This window comes from Lipophrys pholis (genome assembly GCF_963383615.2).
Source record: "Lipophrys pholis genome assembly, chromosome: 22".
Classification (NCBI taxonomy): domain Eukaryota; kingdom Metazoa; phylum Chordata; class Actinopteri; order Blenniiformes; family Blenniidae; genus Lipophrys; species Lipophrys pholis.
In genome coordinates, this window is record NC_137644.1 from 7946181 (window position 1) to 7967501 (window position 21321).

The following is a 21321-nucleotide window of genomic DNA, read 5'->3' on the forward strand; positions in this document are numbered from 1 at the left end:
TAAAACATGCATGATATTTACAATTCTACAAAATACTAAAACATCAAGCAAAATGACAAAGGATCTAAACCAAATCATATTTATTTTATTCAGATAAACGACTGAAACTGATGCAATCTGAGGAAAGCCAGTTTCCCAACATGTTACTCAGCATCTCTATAAACTCACATCCCGTGACGTGGACTTCTACTTTCAACTTCCTGTTTTGTTGGGGTTTTTTCAATTCAATTACAGAACAATGCTAAACTGACATTCAGAGGAGATTGTTAAACAGATGGCAGACATTAGTCACATTCTGGCATTCGAATCAGATGCATCAGTCCCTGTCACAAAAATACAATCCAAAATAAGTTAGAGAAACATGCCGATGGGGGTCTGAATTTCAGACAGCAGCCGGCCCGTCGAGTCCCACGGAGACACACATCCGGGCGGCTGTGAAAGCTGGAGCATCACATACATCTGTACCATGTTGAGAACGATCATTATATTATTTAATCCCATTCATTCTCACTGTAAACTGTTACATCAGAGTACGACGAGGCCCACGATCAGAAGACGACGGTTTAAAAAGCCAAAGGAAGAAAAAAAACGTTCAGACGGGAGGGAATGAACGAAGGCACTTCAAGTTTTTGTGTTCCTAAAAAGGTGCCGTATGTAAGCTTTCAACTCACTGTACCCACTGGTGGCAAAACGTGGAATTACAAGAAGGATCCGGCTGTGGCTCGCTGGCTAACGCCTACATAAATCTCTTGCATACGGTTCCTTTGAAGACAGCAGACAAAGTATTAAACAGTTACATTATCCCATTTCTGTATGTCTATGTTCTCAATTTGTTTTAAATAAAGCTATAGCAGTGAAATAACAAACTGCTCAAGGAAAAAGGACATTGGTTTCATTCGTACTTCTTCTAATTTCAAATGTTTTGTTTAGAAATTGACAAAGATTTCTCCTCCACGAGCACAAAATAAGAAATACGCAGCTTGCAATGACAAAAACTGACAAAAGCACAAAATACTAACATTTAAGTCGTTCGGTATTTATCAAAAAAGAATGATTTTAAGTCCTGATCTCCGAGGATAGAGGGAGTGCTTCTTGTTTTTGAGTGAACCATTAACTGCAAGACTTGAAGACATGCTTTAAAATAAAGCCATAGTGGTGGAAGCTAATTTGTTTAATCTACAAATTGCTTTAAAACTGCTTGATGTGCACTCACGCATTCAAAGATATTACATTTATATGCATTTACAAAAAAAAAAAAAAGAACACATGACATAGTACCATTTCAGATGTTGGCACCAGCACATTCTGTATTTGTTCTTTAAGGAGGGAAGTTTGACGTTGATGCAGGAGTTTCATGCACAGTCGCACTGATGCAACGGAAAAGGAAGAAAACTGCAGGATGGATGAAGTGTTGTTGGCTTATCAGCGTTTCATTCATTCTCTGTATCCTATTTATGCATGTGTTGTTTTTTTGTAAATAAACCAGAAAATACAATTGAGGAACTTGGCACCTGCATGTGTTCAGTATTTGATTCATTTTATGTTGACAAGAGGAAACCAGGAGTCCTGACCGAAGGTTTCCAAATGTTTCAGGCTTTAACAACACAAAGTTACGGGAGCAGGACGGAGGAGTGTTGTTGGTTTTTTTAGTGCCTCAATAATCAGGAATTAACTTGAATCCTGAATTAAATTTCATTCCAACTTTTCATAATTTGTGTCGATAAATTCAGATATTTAACTGGTGATGATTAAAAAAAGAGAGAAAAGGAGCGAAATACCAACATTCAAGAAGCTGGCAGCAGTTTTTTTTGTTTTTTTTCTCTTCCAAGTCCTGCTCGTACCAAGGGTTTCATGCTTTAACAGCACACATCATCGATGTGGTGACGACAGGAGAAGGTGAGAGGAGAGCTTGTGGAGTAAGACGAGTGTCAGGCGCCCCCGGTGGAGGATTAACGACACTCACTCTTCTTCTGTCTGGCTGCTGTTTCCTTTGGCTGGCCGGCTCCGTCGGTCATCTTCTGAAAAACTGTCTCATCAGCATCTCACCAGAGACTCTGCTGCATCTCTGCTGATGCAACGACACTCAGAGTCTCTATTTTCAAATGCCCCCCCCCCCCAAGAGGAGCCTCTCCTGGCCTCAGAGCTGCTGACGAGGAGGGAGGAGGAGCAGCAGGAGGTTTAGAAATGAGAAAGAGAGGGACATCTTCCTCTTTTCACACCCTCTCGGGGTTTTCGTCCCTGTTCGCCCTGCGTCTGGGGAACAGCTTCCGCTTCAGAAGGACGAGCTGTGGGGGGGGGAGGAGGAAGAGAGGGAGGATTCATAATGAAAACAAAACAGAAACTGTTTGCCCAAATATTAGTGTCTCAACACGAGAGCAATTTGTGCATTTGCTTTGTATGTGTTTTTGCTTCTTTTTGTTTTTCACCAAAATCCCAGCCGCCTTTTCTCAATTTTTGCGTAATCAATCTGCTGAATCATTCACACAAGTCAGAGCACCATATTCCCAAATGTTCTGCCCGTTTTGATGTGCTTTTTGTGTGTGTGCAGACATTTTCACCGAAATCCCATCGACGTTGACTGGGCAATTTATTTTTTAGCAGTTTTTTGTGATTTTTGTGGAAACGATTGGCCTAACAGTTTACACAAATCATATCACACAATTCTGGAAGTTTATGCACATTTTGATGTGCTTTTTGTGTACATGCTCCGGTGCGGGACGAGTAACGCTCCAAAACTCCGGCAGTTTAAAAAGTCTGTCTAAGATAATCTTTGCACCTTGCCTCTTAAAGAGACGGACACACAGAGGTAAAGAGCTCTTGTATTGCAAGACTAAATATCAAATAAGTATCCTTCATAAATATGCCAAAATGTCAAACTACTGACACTGAAGCCCTCTTAAATGTCTGTAACTGAAGACAGTGGAGATATCTGAGGACACATGAACTGCTCTGATCCAGACAGTATCTGAATGAGTCGGGTACAAATCATCTGATGCAGAAAGACATCAGACATGGATTTTTATGGATAAAAAGTAGAAAAACTGAAATGCAGCGGCTGCCAGAATCTCTACGACACCGGTGTCTTTCCACCACAGAACTCCCCTGGAAGATGAAGAAATGTGACTTGAACACTTTCAAAGTTGTGCAGAAGAAGCAAAGTGTTGGTGAATAGAACTCAATGTACTGCACACTGAAGGCTGCTCAGGTCACATCGACCGTCAAGTGAGAATTACATACCTGCACCAGATTTGCAAACCAGCAAAGTCATGAGAGGGACTTTGTGTTATTACACACCAACGATCTCTTGTAAGACTCGGCTAAATATCAAATATATATATCTTAAAAAGCCTTCTCAGACATTTGCAACTCTAGAAAGTGAAGATGATCACAGACGCAGGGCATCATCCCTGCGAGGGCACCTCTGATCTCTCTAATCTGAACGGCACCTTAATAAGAGTGCCAGGCTCATCTGACGGCAGGAAGACACCTGCAGTGTTTGAGAAGAGTGACGGAGACAGTGGAAGAGTCCGGATGCCTTCCTCAGGGACAGCTCTGCCCCTCGCAGGCTGCTGGGGGGCAAATTCTCCTCAGGTCACTCCAACTAGTGACCTTTCCGTAGCTTGGCTGAAGGGAAACTAGAAACCCTGGGATTAGGGGGAAGTGCTTGTGTGCAGCTCAAATCTAAACCTGGGGTCACGTCGTCTTTGTTAAGACACATCCTGACATCTGTGTTCATCTGCTTCCACCACCAGGCTGGGAGAAAAGGAGAGGAAAGTCGTCCACCAGAAACACACCTTTCTTACTTTAAATTTCTTTGGAGAGATCTCTGGAAGCTCCTCCAGCGGGAAAATCTAATTATCTGGCAACAAAGAAGGTCAAAGTGAATACACAGTGTCCTGCGGTCTAAGTCAACAAAGGCAGAGCGCTGCTGGGGGTCTTTGATTTCTGTTAAGTCAGGCCTGGCTCAGCTCGCCGAGCCACCGCGACACACGAGACGGACGCGCCTCCGCCAGTAAATTTGGGCAACGGAGGCCTGAATCATAGTTCCAGCGTGAATCATGGAAATAGAGAGAAGAGTGTGTGTACGTGTGTGTGTGTGTGTGTGTGTGTGTGTGTGTGTGTGTGTGTGTGTGTGTGTGTGTGTGTGTGTGTGTGTGTGTGTGTGTGTGTGTGTGTGTGTGTGTGTAAACAAACCGACCTGCTCGGCGAAGAAGGACATGACGGTGAACACGACAAGCGTCACGAGGACGCAGTGGGTCCAGAACTTCAACTTGTCCCGGTACACCCGCCTGGAGGAAGACACATTACAGTCAGACGTCCAAAAGGACAGGAGGACACGTCAAACGCTCATCAGAGGTCGCTGCGTCTCGCTTCAACAATGAAATAACAGTGGTGTTATGTAATAAGAGGGAACCGAGCAGCCTGCTCCCCCCCGGTTTGACAGTCAGTGAAGTCCAGCAGCTCCAGACTCTCAGCCTCTCTTTCTGGTTCTGAACCACAATGACTGAGCAACATCACTGATCTGGTTCGCAGAGTTCTAGAAGATGGACGGAACCTTTCCAGGAGAAGACATACTCCTGCAGAGGGAGAACACAAACTAAAGTGCCGACAACTCCACCACTGTACAGCTACTTAATCTAAATACTCGCTTTCATTCATCATTTTACCTCCTATTTAGTCATTCAGTCAAAATTATTCTTTCATTTCTTAACATGAATAGAAAATAACGGCACATAATAATAATTCCAGTTTTTTTCTTTCATGTTTTCATTCATTTGAGTCACTGACTTCAATATGTATTCAATCATTTTGTATTTTTCTAGTAAGTTTACGTTATGTTTCATTCACTTGTTCACTCATTCATATATTCATTAATATTCATTCCTGTGATTCCGCATTCAATCATGTCAATTTTTTTTTATTAGTTTATCTATTTGTTATTTTCATTCCAACCGGTGTAAAAACACTCCACCTCAGTATAAGAATAACAACAATCATTACTCCATGAGAACTGTACATTTCAATAGAATATCATAAAATATGTTTACAGCTCTATTTGTTGTTTTTGTTGTGTGTCTACTTTATATTGGTCCTCACATTATTTATAAGTTGTAGTTAATGCTTATTAACGCTGCGCTGAGGCCCTGGTGTCTTCATCAGATAACAAACAACCAAAATAAAGCTTTCTAATCTGATCCAGTATGCGGGGGGCAACAGGGCAACAGGGCGACATCGCCCGACGCCATCTGCCCACCACTTTGCCCCTTCGCACAGAAAAGGAGGTGCAAAGGACGGGGCTCAACCGCGTGGCTGTCGTCTTCAAACTATCTTTGAACTCGAGGCTGATTTGAAGCAGCTCGAGCTAATTTTAAAGTCTCTGCAAGGTTGGCAAATTTCCCCTTGGTGGGAGCCCCCACCCCCACCCCCACCCCACCCCACCCCGGTATCACACAAAATCCCATCAACTCTCCAGGGGGATTCCCAACACTTCACCTTGGCAACCTTGTGTCCCCAAACAAGATAATAAATCTGTGACAAAGTTTGATGCAACATATTTAGTTACATCAAAACTATCAGGAAGCAGATAAACTAACTTTCTGTCAATACCTGATTGATCGTTGTGACTTTCTCAGAACAACCATCTAATTAGATTCACTGGTTACGTGATCGCTCAACTCAACTATTAAAGTTACGGTAATTGTTCAGTCATTTATCTCTGCGCAAATGTTCCTAATCTAAAAGTTTCAACCATTTTTTACTTCATAAAATCTGATATTCTGTAGTTTCAGAAAGCGTAGTTTTGAATTTCCTGATGAATAAGATTACGAATGAAGCATCTTGAACTAAATGATCAAAATAAAATCAAACAGAAAGATTTAAAATAGATTAACTTAATCTTGAATATTGCCGCGACAAATTCTACCTTTTTTGTTTTTTGCTGCTTGTGTGAAAACAATAAATTACTTGAAACTATAAAAAATAAAAAAAACAGCAGTAATTATGAAAGCGTAAAGAAAAAGAAAAGCATAAATAATTGGGATCATTTCAGGTCAATGTTGTCTTCTGTGAAGGAATGTTGTGATTGATGTTTTCTGAAGATCATATGAGGCCCGGCTGCTTCACTGTTTAATGTCAATTCAACTTTCAAGTGGGGATTTGCTGACTGGAAACGTTCACAATTGCTTTAATGTGGAATTACTTGAGGGCCAGCGAAGATCATAAAAACACAATATTGATGAAGTGAATCTGATGAAATGAGACTGGTCATGCAGCCTGAGAAAACCTCTTCCACTGTGCACACTCGTGATGACGTACCACTCCTGCAGCTCCTCCATGTGCAGGAACCTGTTGCGATACTCTCTGGGCAGCTCGAACTGGGAAGACAGCGGGAACATGGACTCGTAGAAATCTCTCAGCACAGCTTTCACCGTCGCCGCGTCCTTGTGGCTGTGGTCGATGTTGTCGTTCAGACAGATGAACTTCCTTTCAAACGGAAATAAAGACAATTTGTCAAGTTCATAACACCAAATTGAGGGAAAAAAACTTTTTAGAAGCCATTATTTTGAAAGTAACAGAAGCTTTCTTTACCTGGGATTTTTCCTGATGTCATCCAACTGACCGACCACGTGGGACACGTTGGTGCGCACCATCTTGAATGCGATCTCTTCCTCGCCCATGATCTCAAACCTGCCAGGCAAACAGCTGAGTCAGCATTGGGAGCGTCCGCAGAAACAAGCGAATCAATTCAAACAGAAGCTCTCACTTGTATTTGTTCTGGTCCTTGAAGGCTTTGTGGATGCGCTCGGTGATGGGTTTGCAGTGGAGGACGAGGCCTTTGGTGACGGGAGGCTGCGGAAACCAAACTCTTAATATCAAGTCAACTCTTAACAGAAGGGAGTTGTCTATTCAGACTCACCATGCTGGGGTCATAATAGGCTTCCTGAGTGGGGTTCACAAGGTGGAGCAGGGTCAGGTTAGTCGGGAGCGTCTTAGAGCAGTTTATGAGCAACTGCTCCAAACCCGTCAGGTCCTGGAAGCAAGGCGAATAAGAAAACCACACACACGTTACATGAAGAATCTCCCACAAACACACTGCCGAAGCCTCGTTCGAGGAAAGTGGAGGAGACCTGGAGGCTGAGAGGCAGCTCGTGGATCCTGGTGGCCAGGGTTCGAATCTCGCGGTCCGACAGAACACCCGAGTGGTCCGTGTCGACCTCGTCGAAGACTTCGGAGACGTTGAGCTGCTGCTGAGCGCTCATGAGGAAGTAAAAGTATGAAAAGGCGAACTGCATGTCCTCGGAGTGGCGGACGCGGTGGCCGGATGTTTTGTCAAACTCATCCGGGAATCTGAAGAGTAGAAAGTCTCTTATTGAACAAATAGCTGCAGGAGCCACGCTTTTTATAGATGACCTAAAGTACTTGGCAAAAGTATCTGGCACCATGAATCAACAAGTGAGAACAAGTTTGTAGAGAATTTATTTGATTCACATGTAAACAAGTGTGACAGGTTTTGTGTTTTGAAGGATCACTACATATCCAAGATGATCCTGTTCTGCTGTCAGTATTGTCTGTAAAATATATTGATTGTAGCTGATTGTACACACAATTGATTGACATTGATCACTGTGAATACTACCAGAGCGCTAGATTATGAACTTGTAAAATCTGTAAGAACTGTGGTTACTAAAATAAGTTTTTCAATTAACAGAAATCTTGGTATTATTATGGAATATATGTTTTTTTCCTTTTTGAGTGAAAACGTGCAGCCCTGTGGTCGACTGAAGGGTCTGACACGAGAGGGCGTGACTCACGTGTCCTGCAGCTCCTGCATGATGAGGCGGTCGATCATGTGCGGCATGTGCGCGGGGACTTTGCGCGACGTGAAGCCGAACTGGCTGTTGAGCAGCTTGTTGACGTATCGCAGCGAGTCCGCGAACGTGTCCCGCAGCTTCCGGGCCGTCGCGGCTCCATCGGCTTCGTACGACAGCTCCCGCTGAAGACGCTCCTCTTCCTGTGGAGACGCAAAGTGGCAACTTCGGCATTCCTTACCGTTTCTTCCAAGCAGCAACAGTGACTTTTTCACTCAGTGCTACTGTATGTTGACTGTAAAGTGAAAGTTTCCCACCTCGAGAAGACGTTGGAAGAACTTCCTCCTCTCCCATGGCAGGAAGCCTCGATCTGCCGAGACAAAATGCTGCAGCTTTCTTCCCACCGGAGGAGCGTCTGCCTGCTCAGCTCGACTCTCTGGGGCTTTTTTGTGAGCGATGCTGCTCAGAAGTTTGGAGGTCATCGGCCGCTCGACCACAGCTTCCACATGTTTATCATCAATGCGGACCGAGACGAGAGGAGTCACGTGTTTCTCCCGTGAGTTTTCATTATTCTGGAGAACGTTCACAGCTGGATCCATTCCGTCTGGCTTTCCCTCCTCTTGCCCTGCCTCCGGGCTTTGGTCAGGTTTATGTTGGGCTCTGCCTGCGTCGTCCTGGACCTGCTGCTGCTGGGCCAGTTCCCTGAAAGGTTCAAGGAGTTCAGCCTTCGTCAGGTTGTACCCTTTCATAGTGATGTCACCGATCTGCAGCTTCTCCTCCAGCTTCTGAAGCTCGTTGCGAACAGCAGCGGGTAAAACCGACACGTTCAATGATGGAACATCTAGAACAGACTGAGCTTCATCAGGCAGCCTCCTCTGGATTTTCGGTCCACGTTTGTCCTCGGGAACATCCGAGAAGGGGAACACCGGCTCTGGAGTCGGGGGCAGCTTAGGCTCTTTTCCTGCGTCTTTACTAGCGGGCTGGGACGTGTTAGCTTGAGGCACCTCGCGGGTGTCGACGACCACACTGAAACTCACGAAGAACTCGGAGTCATCCTCCCCCTGGAGGGTGAGGTTGTAGTGGATCTGGGTGGAGTTCTGACCCGGGTGAAGAAGCAAATGGATGGTCTTCCACTTGTTGGCAACGGAGGTGTGGCGGACGACCGCGCTGTCGCTGACGTGGGCCTCGGAGATCCTGCGGGCCAATTTGGAGAAACTGAAGTACGGCCTGACTTCACCCACGGGGAGGGTGTAGAGGCTCTGGTTCCTCAGCAGATTGACTTTGTGTAGCTCACCGAAGTGCGCTGTGAAGGACAGAAATGCATTTTGGGATTCAATTGCCACAAAACACAGTGATCAGACCGAAACCAGAATTGAATACTTGAATCCAGAAATACCCATAGTGCTGTGACAGAAGAAGCTGGCTACTTTATTAGTGAAATAATGTTAGTGTCAAAGCTATTCTATTATCGGAGTTTGTGAAATCATGCTGAAGGCTGCAGAAATCATTCATCTGAGGAAACAACAAGGCTACAAGACTCTGCATACAAAGACAGTAGCCAGACAGTATTTAAATTGCACTTTTTACTCTAAAACATTTCAGGTTCACAGTCCAGTTAGTCATGTAATACCACTTTGTGCCAAAAGATGGTGCAGTGAGTAACTTTTTTCTCTGCATTCAGTGGGGAACAAAAGAAGCTGCAATAGATTCTGAAACTCTGAAAACAGCGATAAGCTGCTGCCATTCAGGGCATAAATGTGGAATTACTTAAATCTTCCATACTTTAACTGAATTTTATCCTCCTTTAAACCTTTATTTAACCTGGTAAGTTCCACTGAGACCAAAGAGCTCTTTCTTCAGGGTTTGAGTGGTATGAATCATTCCACTACAATTTATTTGCAGGTATGCATTTATACACATTTAATGCCAACATTCATGTTTTGAGAACAGATTTTGTTTTGTTTTTAATGCAAATTCATCTCTGTGTAACAATGTTTTTCATGAATGACCATGAATTATGTAGCACTATAGCACATGCAAAAACCATGAAAAGGAAGAAATTATTTTGTTTATTTTCATTCCATTAGATTTATTTATTACCTGTACTAGTTTTTATAGTGGTTAAAAAATCTTCAAACAATCTCCATGTGTATTTACTTTAAACTCACCTTGCCCACAGTCGCCCACATCGAAGCCGCAGGAGAGCACGTTGCACGCCTGGTCACAAAACTTATCAGCCAGCCAGGAGTTGGCACAGCCCTGATTACAGTACGACACCCCCCCGAATCCTCCGAGACCTCCTGCGAACTGCCACACCTGTCCGCCTGCTCCACCGGGCCCGCCGCCGCCGACCCCTGCAGGGAAGCGACTGTTTCCTGCGGCACCTGTCAGACACCAGGATTAACACAGAAATCACAAAAAGCATGTTTAGATAGGAGATGTAGCAGAGCTTCTCTTTACCCAGGCAGTCTCCTCCATCCCAGTCACACGCAGAGTTGTTGCAGGCTTTGTCACAGTAGCCATCTTTGATCCAGGATCCTGGGCAGCCTTCTGCACAGTTTGGTACAGGCCAGGTGAGATACACCTGCGAGGAGTGGAGAAAATGTAGACTCAAACTGCAGGTCAGGTTTCAGACCTTTTCCAGCACTTTTCATGATGTGTTCACACCTTCTGTCCTTTGGAGTGGCTGTAGAAGTCGTCAGGCCACACGTCTTTGCCGAACATGACGTCGTCGTTGAGGTAAATAAACTTCTGCGAAAGCCCCGGAATACGATGGATGTGGGTTTCTATAGCTGGGGAGCTGAAGGTGGGAAGGTGGCTGTGATTCGAGAAGATATCCTGCAAGTCAAAAGAGGAACATTTATACACATTTAGCCAAAATCGAGGTATATTGAATTTCTCATTTGACTGTATATCAACTTTTTAAAATGTTGAAATGGCACATAATGGTTTTGCAAGGTCATTGAAGTTCACACAGTGCACATTCAGGACACTCAAAATAAGCCGCGCATCTGAATCAGATCCGTTCAGAGCGGCGCTGCTGCGAGGCAGAGCCTTTACCTGATGTGAGACCACTGAAACTCTGGGGTTATCCAGGTTGAGCCAGGATGGAATCTGCCCGTTGGTGACGATGAAGATGTGCCGCACCCAGGGGGCGTGTTTTTCCACCGAGCGCAGTGAATAGCGGAGCTCCTCGTTGTCCTCGAACCGGCTGGCGGACACGTCTTCATCCTGTTTGGACTGAAGACATCAACGGGCACCGAGTGAAAATCAACACCTTGTATCTAATCATGAAATACAGGCTAAAAACAATTACCCATTAGAGGTTTTTGGTTTAGACAATCAATCACTATATATATTATATATATTTTTTAACCGAATGATTAAAGATTGAAATGTTTAACCCAGGAGTGACCGAGTTAACTCGCTTGACTTTCGTACGCTGTGCTGATTCTTTATATTCAACTAGTTTTATTTGACCGCTATCCAACAGGATTGTCGACGTACAGACAATATTAACATTAATTAGTAAAGACAAAGTAGTTGGAGAGGACCTGTGAGATGGCGGTGAGGTCCCAGAACAAGTAGCCTGGGCTGATGCTGAGCTCGTTCCCGTCCAGCGTCAGGTTCTTTTTGGCCTGCTGGGTCAGATCGGTGAAGTCCTGCGGGCCGTTCAGGTGGAGCAGCGCGATGCTGGCCTCCGAGTACAACTCAAACTGAGAGAAGAAGAGAAAGAGCAGCATTCACTGGAAACATCTGCAAAGCTTCCTTAAAAAGCACATGTTTTAACATTATATCACTTTAATATACTGCATCTTAGAAAACAGCCGTGGAGAAAGTTGTTTATTTGGGCTCAATTTTAAAGTTCCTGACAGCAGCATTTCAGAAAAAAATTGGGTTAAAGTCGGTAGAAAATGTTGACTGATCATATTCCACGAAGAAAACTGTGCTTTGTGACCTTTGACCTTCAGTTATAAGGGTCAAATTGAAGCTTCGATGCCAACATGGTGTCATGTGCAAGCTGACAGAGTCAAAACAAACTGTGTTCAAAGAGAGGTGAGAGTTCAGGAGATTCTGTGATATCAGCCTCTAAAAGCGGTGACATGGAGGTAGAGCTCCGTCTGATCTCGGGCCAGTTATGAGAGGCATGAGATCACGATGAGAGGGGGAGTTTTATTTATGTGAGAAGGAGACACACACACTCTCACCGGGCTTTTTCCATGATCAAACTTTCATCACCTCTCTTCAACTCTGTGTGTTGATGGAGGACAACATTAGACACACAGACAGAGTTGAGGAAAACATGAGCAATGCAGTACAAATATTTTTTTTTTTTTCAGAAAGAACAACTTGTACATCCATTTTTTTTTATTGTTTTTTTTTATTTTAAGGCATTTCTATCACTTATTTTGATCATTTATAGATTTCCATGTTTTGTGATGTTCACATTTTGGAGGACGTTAGTAACTTATGACAAAAATAAAAATAATTAACTGTTAAAATGTCTGACGTTTCAGTGGATTTGGTATTTTTGTTACACATGAAAGCAGTCGAGGGCTGCAGAGCTGCTGTCTCTCTGTCTGTTCACCTGTCAGCATAATCCAAAGTTCAGACAGCTTTGTTACTATTACACTAAACTCTGGTTGACCGAAGAAGGAGTGCCTCATTATTTGTGAATGTATTCAATCAAAGAAAACGGTTTTATTTCATGGAGTGTTGAAAACTCTCTTCTTTCAGTCCAACATGGGGAAAGAAAAGCCGCTGTAAAGTGATGGAGCGGAGACACAAGGACCAGCTGTCTGGACTTTCAGTGAACGCAGTTGAAAATGAATGCTGAATAAGTAAACACTGTTGATGTTCAGAAGCTCCGGTTATCCTTCGCGGTAGTATTAACACGTCCCAAATGGATTGCAATCTCAACACTTGAGAAACCGTAATCACTGTGGTGTGCATGTCTCTGCAGCGGCTAGAGGATATGCAATTAGTGTGAAAAACAGCGAGCTGACACGATGGGTAAACCAATTAACCAGGTGATGAGAGATCTCCGTCAGCAGGTGGGCTGAGACGCTGCAGTCGTCTGAAGTGAAGCCATGCTGCACCTCCTGCTGGGAGGAGAAATTACACTGACACCTAAACGACCCAACAGAGGTGGGTTTTCAGTCACTATGTCGAATGAGGGAGTGATGAGTGTAACGATAACACCCAGTTACAGATGTATTCCTGTCACTTTCAATACACAGCAGACTTAAATACGAGGGCGGGGTGGAGGTCAGTCACAGTATCACTTGAGAAAAATCTCCACTACAGCAATAAAATGTATCCGGAATGTGATGAGGATGCAGCCACAGGTTCTATTCATCAAGACATTTCTTTCTAACTTTTTCCAGTTTTAGTCTCCAGAAGATATCAGGTAACAACTTTCACCTCCAAAAAAAGTCAGCAGTCTGCAGGGCTAACTCCCTTGAGCTGACTCCATGTGTTGCACTCCTTGTGTTCTGCAACAATTGTGCATTTACAGTCACTTTACACCTCTTGCAGCGCACTTTAGTCTGCACTGACCTCTAGGCGTCGCCCTTCCGTACTGCTGCCACTTGTTTTTCTTTTAAATACTCACAGCACAGAAACCAAGCAGTTTCTTCTGCTTCTTACATGTGTAGAACAGCTGTGTATATACGTCATAATGATCATTAACAGTAAGTGAAGGACCAAGATGGCAGGTTTCCATAAATTCAGCTGAAGAGTTGAGCTTCTGTCCGACGGTCTGTTTTCATTACTGCATAATCTGGTTCGTTTTCAGGGAGCTTACAGATGTGTAGTAACCAGGGTAATGTCAACCGTGACCTGTGGGGGCAGTGTTGAGCAGTATAGCTCAAGAATAAAACAATGTAACTTCAAACATGACAAATTTTCCCCTCAGACCTAATTTCAAAAACTATCAGGGACACAAATACTTGTTTTAGCCATTTTTGAAACCTATTTCCTGGATGCTTGGATCAAACATATTGTCCTACATGAAATCAGCAACCTGCACTGCCCCCTACTGGATGCACTGGTTAACAACAACCGTGTTTAAGTGGGCACAGGAGGCTTTGCTAAGACTGTGCGGCAATGGCGTCACTAGTTTTTGGGAAATGTAGATAAGTGTTTAACCTTTTTATCAATGTATTTTCACACAAGACAGTTACAGGATGAATTATGGCTTAATTATTACTGCAGACACTTTAACGTCTCAAAATTTCAGGGATGTTTTTTTCACTAGATTCTGGCTTGAAAGACTGATAGTGACCGTGTGTTGACAAGTGCTTTCATGGCTCATTTCATTATCCAAACAAAAACTAGTACAACGAGATAGCAGACTCTTTATTTGCCTATCAGTGTTCATCGAGCCTGCTTTCTCTGTCAGTGGCAGAAACTGGAAATGTTATGTCATACTGTTTTGACCCAATTGTGCTAGTTATAGTTCCAGTAGCTGCATATATGATCTGCAGAAAACAGAACTGCTAAATTTCACTCTACGGTGCAGACGAGACACCATGTGGACACTCGCGGGATGAAACCACACGCTAAAGAAACCACATCGACAGGCTCGTACCCAAACACTGCGAGCAGGACTCGACAGGCGGCAGCACGGGCAGATGATCAGGGTGTAGTCTGGTGTTCATCACCATGGCACTCCCTCCAACACCAGCTATAAATACCACCCCAACCTCTCCTTCGGCACTATGCACATCATCCCTCTTTCACAGAACCGGCCCAGTCTCACCAGGAAACACCTTGAAATCCAAACTGGGCATTGTGCAGTGGCCCGTGTACCCAGAGTCCTTCCAGCTCTACACTCCAAACAAACACACACACTTTCCTGGACTCACTCCACATGACCAAGTATCATTGCACCCCACCTCCCACGAAAAAGCAAACATCACAACTGGGCTCCTGACAGGTAAAGTCCGGAGACGTGGCGGTGCATAGAGTGAGGGCCGAGAAGGTCGGTAAAATCCCGGTGACCTTTAGAAGCGTGCTGGATGGCGCCGCGCCACTCTAAACAGTTGTTCTAATGTTAAACCCCCGCACGGCCAGCTAAGGTTACAGCCCGAATACCGCCGGTTATTATCATGCTGCGGCCAACCTGGAGACACATGCAGGGAACGGCGGGACAACTGGGGGAGGATATGTGGGTTAAAGACCGCTAACCTACATATCCACATATACAGTGATCCAGTGACTGCGAGGAGCTTTACATGAGCTTCACAGTCACACAGACAGCTGCACATTTCTGACTACTGCATACAATATCATTACATAATGGATATTTTTGTAATAATAAGTTGCAATTCAGTTTCATAGATTTCTGTGTCGTTTCAAATTGAGAAGGATGCGTTTCTTAAAAAACTTTGAGAGTAGGAAAATAAAAGTGTAAATAAAAACAGTATAAGAAAGTAAAATGTATGTATTCATCACTGGTACATTTTCATACATTTTTCCAACCTGTTCTTATTATTTTTTGTGTATTTCACATTAGTGCATCAACTTGTTTCTGTTTATGTCATTTCAAGAGGAAATATTCTCATTTTTGTAATTAATTGCATTTATTAATCGTTTGTACTGGTGCCCATCTATCTAGTTATTCATTAAATCTTTAAAATGGTTTTTTTTCCCTCAATTCCTCTTCATCTTTCTTTATGTTGTAACTCCAGATCCCCTGTTGATTCAATAAAGGACACCAAACACAACACATCTCACATTTCTATATTATACAAAAGCAGTTATGAAAGACATTATCCAACATCACCTACTAATCGTCCCCAGCGATTACGGCGGGACAGAGGAAAGGACAGTCGACCCGGGGTCACAACGCTCCGTGCCCGTTTTATTTTCTTTGATTACTACAGAGTAATCTGACGCTTGTTAGTGGCATTCCTGCCTCTCAGAATATAAAGCAGAGCTCTGATGAGAGAAAATTATTACATGCACAAGCAGCAGGGATACAAAGAGGCCCCTCATTTAAATAGAAAGAGGACATTTATAGCAGCACTGTGTCTACAAGGAAGTCTAGACAATCTTATAATCAAATCTAGTTTTGTTGACGATTTTTTGATGCAGTTATTAAACTATACAAGAAAATCCAAACCACCATCAACACGATATCTTCAGGAAACATCACTTCATTCCTGCATCTACTTTAAAGAGACAGTCGCCACTGAGCTTTCAGAAAAATGTGTAATGCTGCCCCCTGCTGGCCAAAAAAACCGACCTACTTCTCTTTTTCAGATTACTGCTGCAGCTTCTACAAATGTTTCTCTTCTTTTTTTTCTCAAGGATTACATTGAATGTGTCCATCTTTACATCTTAGTTTTCATGTAATGTATTTGTTTAAGAAGAAGATGATCCATGATAGACTTAATATCGGGTTAATATCCTGATTTTCTCAGTTTCTGCTGTGGAGCAGTGGCACATTGGAACCCTGGTTCGAGTCGGAATGTTTCTGTGCAGCATTTGCATATTCTCCCCTGTGTGTGTGAGTTTCCTCTCACAGTCCAAAGACATGGGTTTGACGTCGATTGGTCTAATTTTTCAAGTATTACTGCAAGTTTTTTAAGCTACCGAGAAGATCATGTGACAAATGTGTGATCAGTTAGTCGTACTGAGGAAGTCTAGAGGCCAATTTGATAACTAACATATATACCAAAAGCTCCATTTCTCTTTTCTGGTTGTTTCTGATTTTTTTATTTTTTTTTTTTTTTTAAATAGTCAAGAAATTATGGTTCTGATAAGGAAGCGTGAAAAATCACATGAGCAGTGACTGGAAAAATCAATTAAGGGGAGGATTTCCCCTCCAATGTCACTTTGTTTTCCTCTGTATTTTAGGAGAATGTTAGTGCTCTGAGATGATGTTGTCAAAGAATTCTTACCTGTTTGATCTTGCTGGTTATGACTGAAGGAAGTTTGACTCGCAGCTGCTCCGTCTCCTTGAAGGAGGCCGGGAAGCCGCTCAGATATGCCAGCGAGTGCATGCGGATCAGACCCGGGGCCTCTTTGTCTGTCGTCTGCAAAGAGATGGACAAGAATCTCAGGCCGAAACCACTTTTATGTTCATTTCTGTCCTTTCTGTGTTCATAAATGTGAAAGAGGGCCGTGGAAATGGCCCAGGCTCTAGATCAGGGGCGTCACACATAAGGCCCGTGACATAATAGACAATACAGTACAAGTATTGTGGACGGCTTTTTATAGTTCAACTGCTATAGATTTAGGTTACTGGGACTCCTTCTTTAATGAGTTTTTTTTTCCTTTTCTCAGTCTCAACTTCACATATAACTAACATTTTCTCTCTCTCTCTCCTTTCTGTTGCTTCCTCTGATAGTAGAACTGTAAGTTTGTGATCTGTGCACTCCGACTCCTCCAAAACTGCAGTGAGTAAATCAGCTTTCCCTCCGATAGCAGCTTGTTTTGTTGTTCTCCATTTTTGTCTCTTAAGTCAAGTCAACATTATTCGTATAGCACTTAAGAAAAAAAACAAACAGATCTGAAAGAAAACACTCGTACACAGGTACACTTAAAAAAAAAAACATAATAAAGAATCATAAAAACATGAGAAGCCAGATATATATACTACATTACTGGCTGCAGTTTATACATTTTCTAAGGATTTATTCTAAATGCTACTTTAATAACAAAGGAACTATTAATATTGTATTATTAGCAGGTTATTAACTTATTAAATTGATATAATACCAAATATAAACTCACCAGGTAACATCTGGACACAGAGAATTTGTGGACTTCTTTGGACAGGTCCGTGTAGGCTTTATCAGCTATAAAAAGCAACAAGTGTTAGAATGAAGATAGAACTTTAAGCACACAGTAACAGCCCAGTATTTTGACTTAATAAAATCCTGGTGAAAGTAGAAGTAGCAAGTCAACATTGTCCCTCAGGTACAAGTAGAAACTCTCACATGATGACAGATTTTTGAAAGTGTTTTCAGAAAATATTTATGAGTTCGAGTCTCCAAATATAAATGACGGCATTTCAGTAAAATGTTGGATTAAAGGTGAAGCTTTAATTGCTAAAACGGAGTTCTGTCACCAAGCAGTTCTCTGACATTTTTTAACATGCACACAATCGAGGAGACACGCCTTCCAACCACAGAGGAAAGAAAACATGCGGATGGAGGAGTGGAGTTTAATCTTCCAGACTGTGATCAAATAAAGACGCCAGAATGTTTCCAATAACGTCAAGAGTGAATAAACCTTACTGATTATCTGAGAGGAAGCGTCTATAACGGCGCATTAAATTAATGGTGGCCACTTGGCACGCTTCAGTAAGACCCATTTAGATTAGAAATTCACCATTTTTCTTATGAGTAATTACATTTCCATGTCTCAGCTTTCCTATTTGAAGATTAAACTGCTGCTCGTACTTTCACTGTATTGAATGCTTATGCTGCTGTTAGCAGATTTTCTTTTTTCCACCGTCATCATCATTACTTGAATAAATAAAATGCTTAACAAAAAAATCCAGCAGCCTAATAAAATAACAGATATATTAGTGGATAATATAAATTATTTATAGAATTAGAAAAAAAAATGTATTAGGAAAACATTTATGGGAATAATGAACATTTTTCAATTTAAAAAAATGCATGTCAATTAAACTAAATTATTTCATATTCTCTGTAGATATTTAATTATTCAACAAAATTTAATTATATCTTGCATAAAAATATTTTTGATGCTATTTAAACAAAATCTTAATTTCTGTAGGTAAAAGTATTTCACAAACAATGTCGCACATGGAGTCCTTTCAGATTATTTTGTTGATTTTGAGTGTTTTCTAGTGTCTTTACCTTCAGCCTGTGAGTGGAAGACGAGCACGGAGACGGGGGTGGGCGGCGGGAACGCTTTGTTGAGGAGCAGCAGCTCTTTGGCGGTGGAGAAGGAGGAGGAGAGCGACGGGAGCTCCTTCAACGTGACGTTGGCCGGCAGAGCGGGGTCCAGGGCCAGCATGGGCGCCACGATGCAGTGAGACAGCAGGCACTCCGGCTTCACGCTTCAAACACACGAGAAGAGACGGAAGAGCCTCAGACACAAGGGGGGAGTGTGTGTGTGTGTGTGTGTGTGTGTGTGTGTGTGTGTGTGTGTGTGTGTGTGTGGGGGGGGGGGAGACTCACCTGTCTTTTGGAACTTCAGTTGTCTCGTTTGCATTTTTCCCCAAGCGTTCCCTAAAAGCAACAGAAAGCGACTCATTCAAGGTGACGAAACGCTGGAAGCTGCACATAGAAGCAAACAGTGCTCGCGGCACGACGCTCCGCTGCACCGCCGCACTCGAGCAGACTCACAGCTACCTCAGTGCTCTCTGCTCCTCCTCCAGCTGCTCTTTGACGGCCTTCAGTTCCTTCAGCAGGGCCACATCCGTGCCGTTCACCCACGTGTAAACCACATCGATTGGCATGGGCAGACAGAGCCTGAAGGGGAGCAAAGACAAAACACGCGTGTTGCTCAGACTGCTGCTGAGCCGTCACCCTGATTTTGTCTCCCAACGCGTCTGAGCCAGTTTTTCTTCATGCATGGCTGCACCCCCCACAGTTATTTCTGATCTATCTCCAGGGAAGGTTCCAGGCAGTTTCTAAGTAGCATTGGAGAAGGGGTTTTTTGTTGTAATTATTCATTTATTTTTTACAAAGAATCTGTTTCAGGGTTGCACATTAGTTGTGATTTGGAAACATTCTTTCAAAATATGATCTTGATTAGTTTTTCATCTCGATGTGCTCCGGCTTCCATCCAAAGTGGAATATATGTGCATTTTTGGAATATTGGTGAGCCTAATTTGCTTCGTCATAGGTGTGATCGTTTCTGAGTGTGTGCGGTTGTTTAACTACAATTTAATACTCTCACATAAACAAGTAAAACACTTAAAATGTTTTTTTCCGCCTGATCTAGTTTGACATGTAGAAGGAGGATCTCACTGAGCAGAAATCAGCTTGTTTCTCTGTCTGACAAAATTGAAGGTTTTACACCGTGGTGAAGTTGCCAACAGTCTTGCTTCACAGCCAGAAAACATTGTGTTTCTATATCAAAAAATACATATTAATCTGTGAGGTTTCATGTTAGATCTGGTACTTTATTACAAAGTAACATGAAACAGTGATAAATGATCACATTTTAGCGCTGACTGGAGGTGAAGTTGCTGAGATTTTCATTGATAGTGAGCAGGATAAACCAGACTACAATGAACAGATGAGAGGAACAGTGGGAGGCCTGGTTGCACATGTTTTGTGTTCCCCCTGGACCCCAGCAAGTATTACTTGTGACTTTATAGTAGTGGGACTGGCTGTAAACGGGATCCTGTATTTCTCGTTTTGTAATGAGTGCTTGAATCTTTGGCAGGATGACAGCTCACCGGCTTTGGAAGGACTTCCCACCGACATTGTCTCTGTAGGAGTCAAACAGCACATGATATTGGTCCCGACTCCACTCCACCACCACCTGCAAGGACAAAACATGTTCTCACGTTTTTCTAGATATCACCTGCGGCCGAGGGCAGACTCACACCAAACCACATACACATCAGCAGCAGCTTTCAAACAGGAAATAATAACGATAAAATCCTAAAAATATCTTCTGATGAACATGACGAAGTTAAAGAGATCAAATAAAAAAAATCGATGCTGCTTTTTGAAATATTTTAACTTCTGTTGTATTTACTCTGTGTGGATAAATAAAGTATTTCTATTCTATTTTGAAAAAAGGTGCATGAACAAATATCATTTCTAAACACTTAATATATTAGTATCTGTCAAACAGCTTAATTTTCTTGAAAAACATTCTAATTAACATATTTGAACTTGTGCAAAGTACACTAATGCAAAGTTTAAAATGTGCAAAGAATGTTCACCTCTCTCCCTGCAGACGTGACAACGAATCACGCATAACTGTTACACATTATCAAATGGAAATAAAGTGCAGATTGTTGTATTGTATGAGCCGGAATTGGCAGGAACTAAACATATAATCATTAAAAGCTCTGACCGAAGTTCTCCAGAGCAGACTGATGATTGACAAGCGAGTTCACTTCAAAAAGGAGCTTTTTCTGAACGGACTCTGGTTGAGCAGCAGACGGAGAGTAAACAGGATGTTTGGAGGGAGTAACGTCCCCCTGAAGGGAGAGAATAAAAACAGACTCACTTCTCCGAACTGGAAGGCGGAAACTATCATGAGCACGATGCCTCCGAAGCACAGGTAGAGTCCGTACCGGTGCGACAGGCAGGTGTAGGTCTGCCGCTGCAGCAGCTTCAGCACCGAGTTCACCACCACCATGGTTCTCCAGGTCATCCGGTGAACGCACCTGAGCGCAGGTAGACGCGGCGCGCGGGGCCGGTGAACATGTCACTGGGACGTGGGTCTGTCAGCTGACCGGCCACACAGCACGACTCATGACAGCCATACATCCAGCCCTTCTTCTGCGGCGCTGACGCTGTTGCTTGACGCCGCTGCTGGCACGCTACCGCACACTGCCTCC

The 21321-nt window shown here is 43.1% G+C and overlaps 1 protein-coding gene across 1 annotated transcript; it reads right to left on the bottom strand.

Moving 5' to 3' along the window:
• Positions 1-64: 64 nt before the first annotated feature.
• On the bottom strand, positions 65-21263 carry gnptab (N-acetylglucosamine-1-phosphate transferase subunits alpha and beta). Its single transcript, XM_080491766.1, has 21 exons — positions 20988-21263; positions 20203-20288; positions 19148-19267; positions 18974-19024; positions 18650-18852; positions 17553-17617; positions 16718-16852; positions 11363-11524; positions 10869-11048; positions 10476-10646; positions 10269-10392; positions 9977-10192; positions 8126-9111; positions 7812-8011; positions 7128-7347; positions 6917-7030; positions 6764-6849; positions 6589-6687; positions 6316-6483; positions 4199-4289; positions 65-2285 (listed from the first exon to the last, which is right to left on the bottom strand). The coding sequence occupies exons 1-21, from the start codon at positions 21132-21134 to the stop codon at positions 2214-2216; spliced, it is 3696 nt and encodes a 1231-aa protein (XP_080347892.1). The 5' UTR covers positions 21135-21263; the 3' UTR covers positions 65-2213.
• Between the last annotated feature and the right edge of the window lie 58 nt (positions 21264-21321).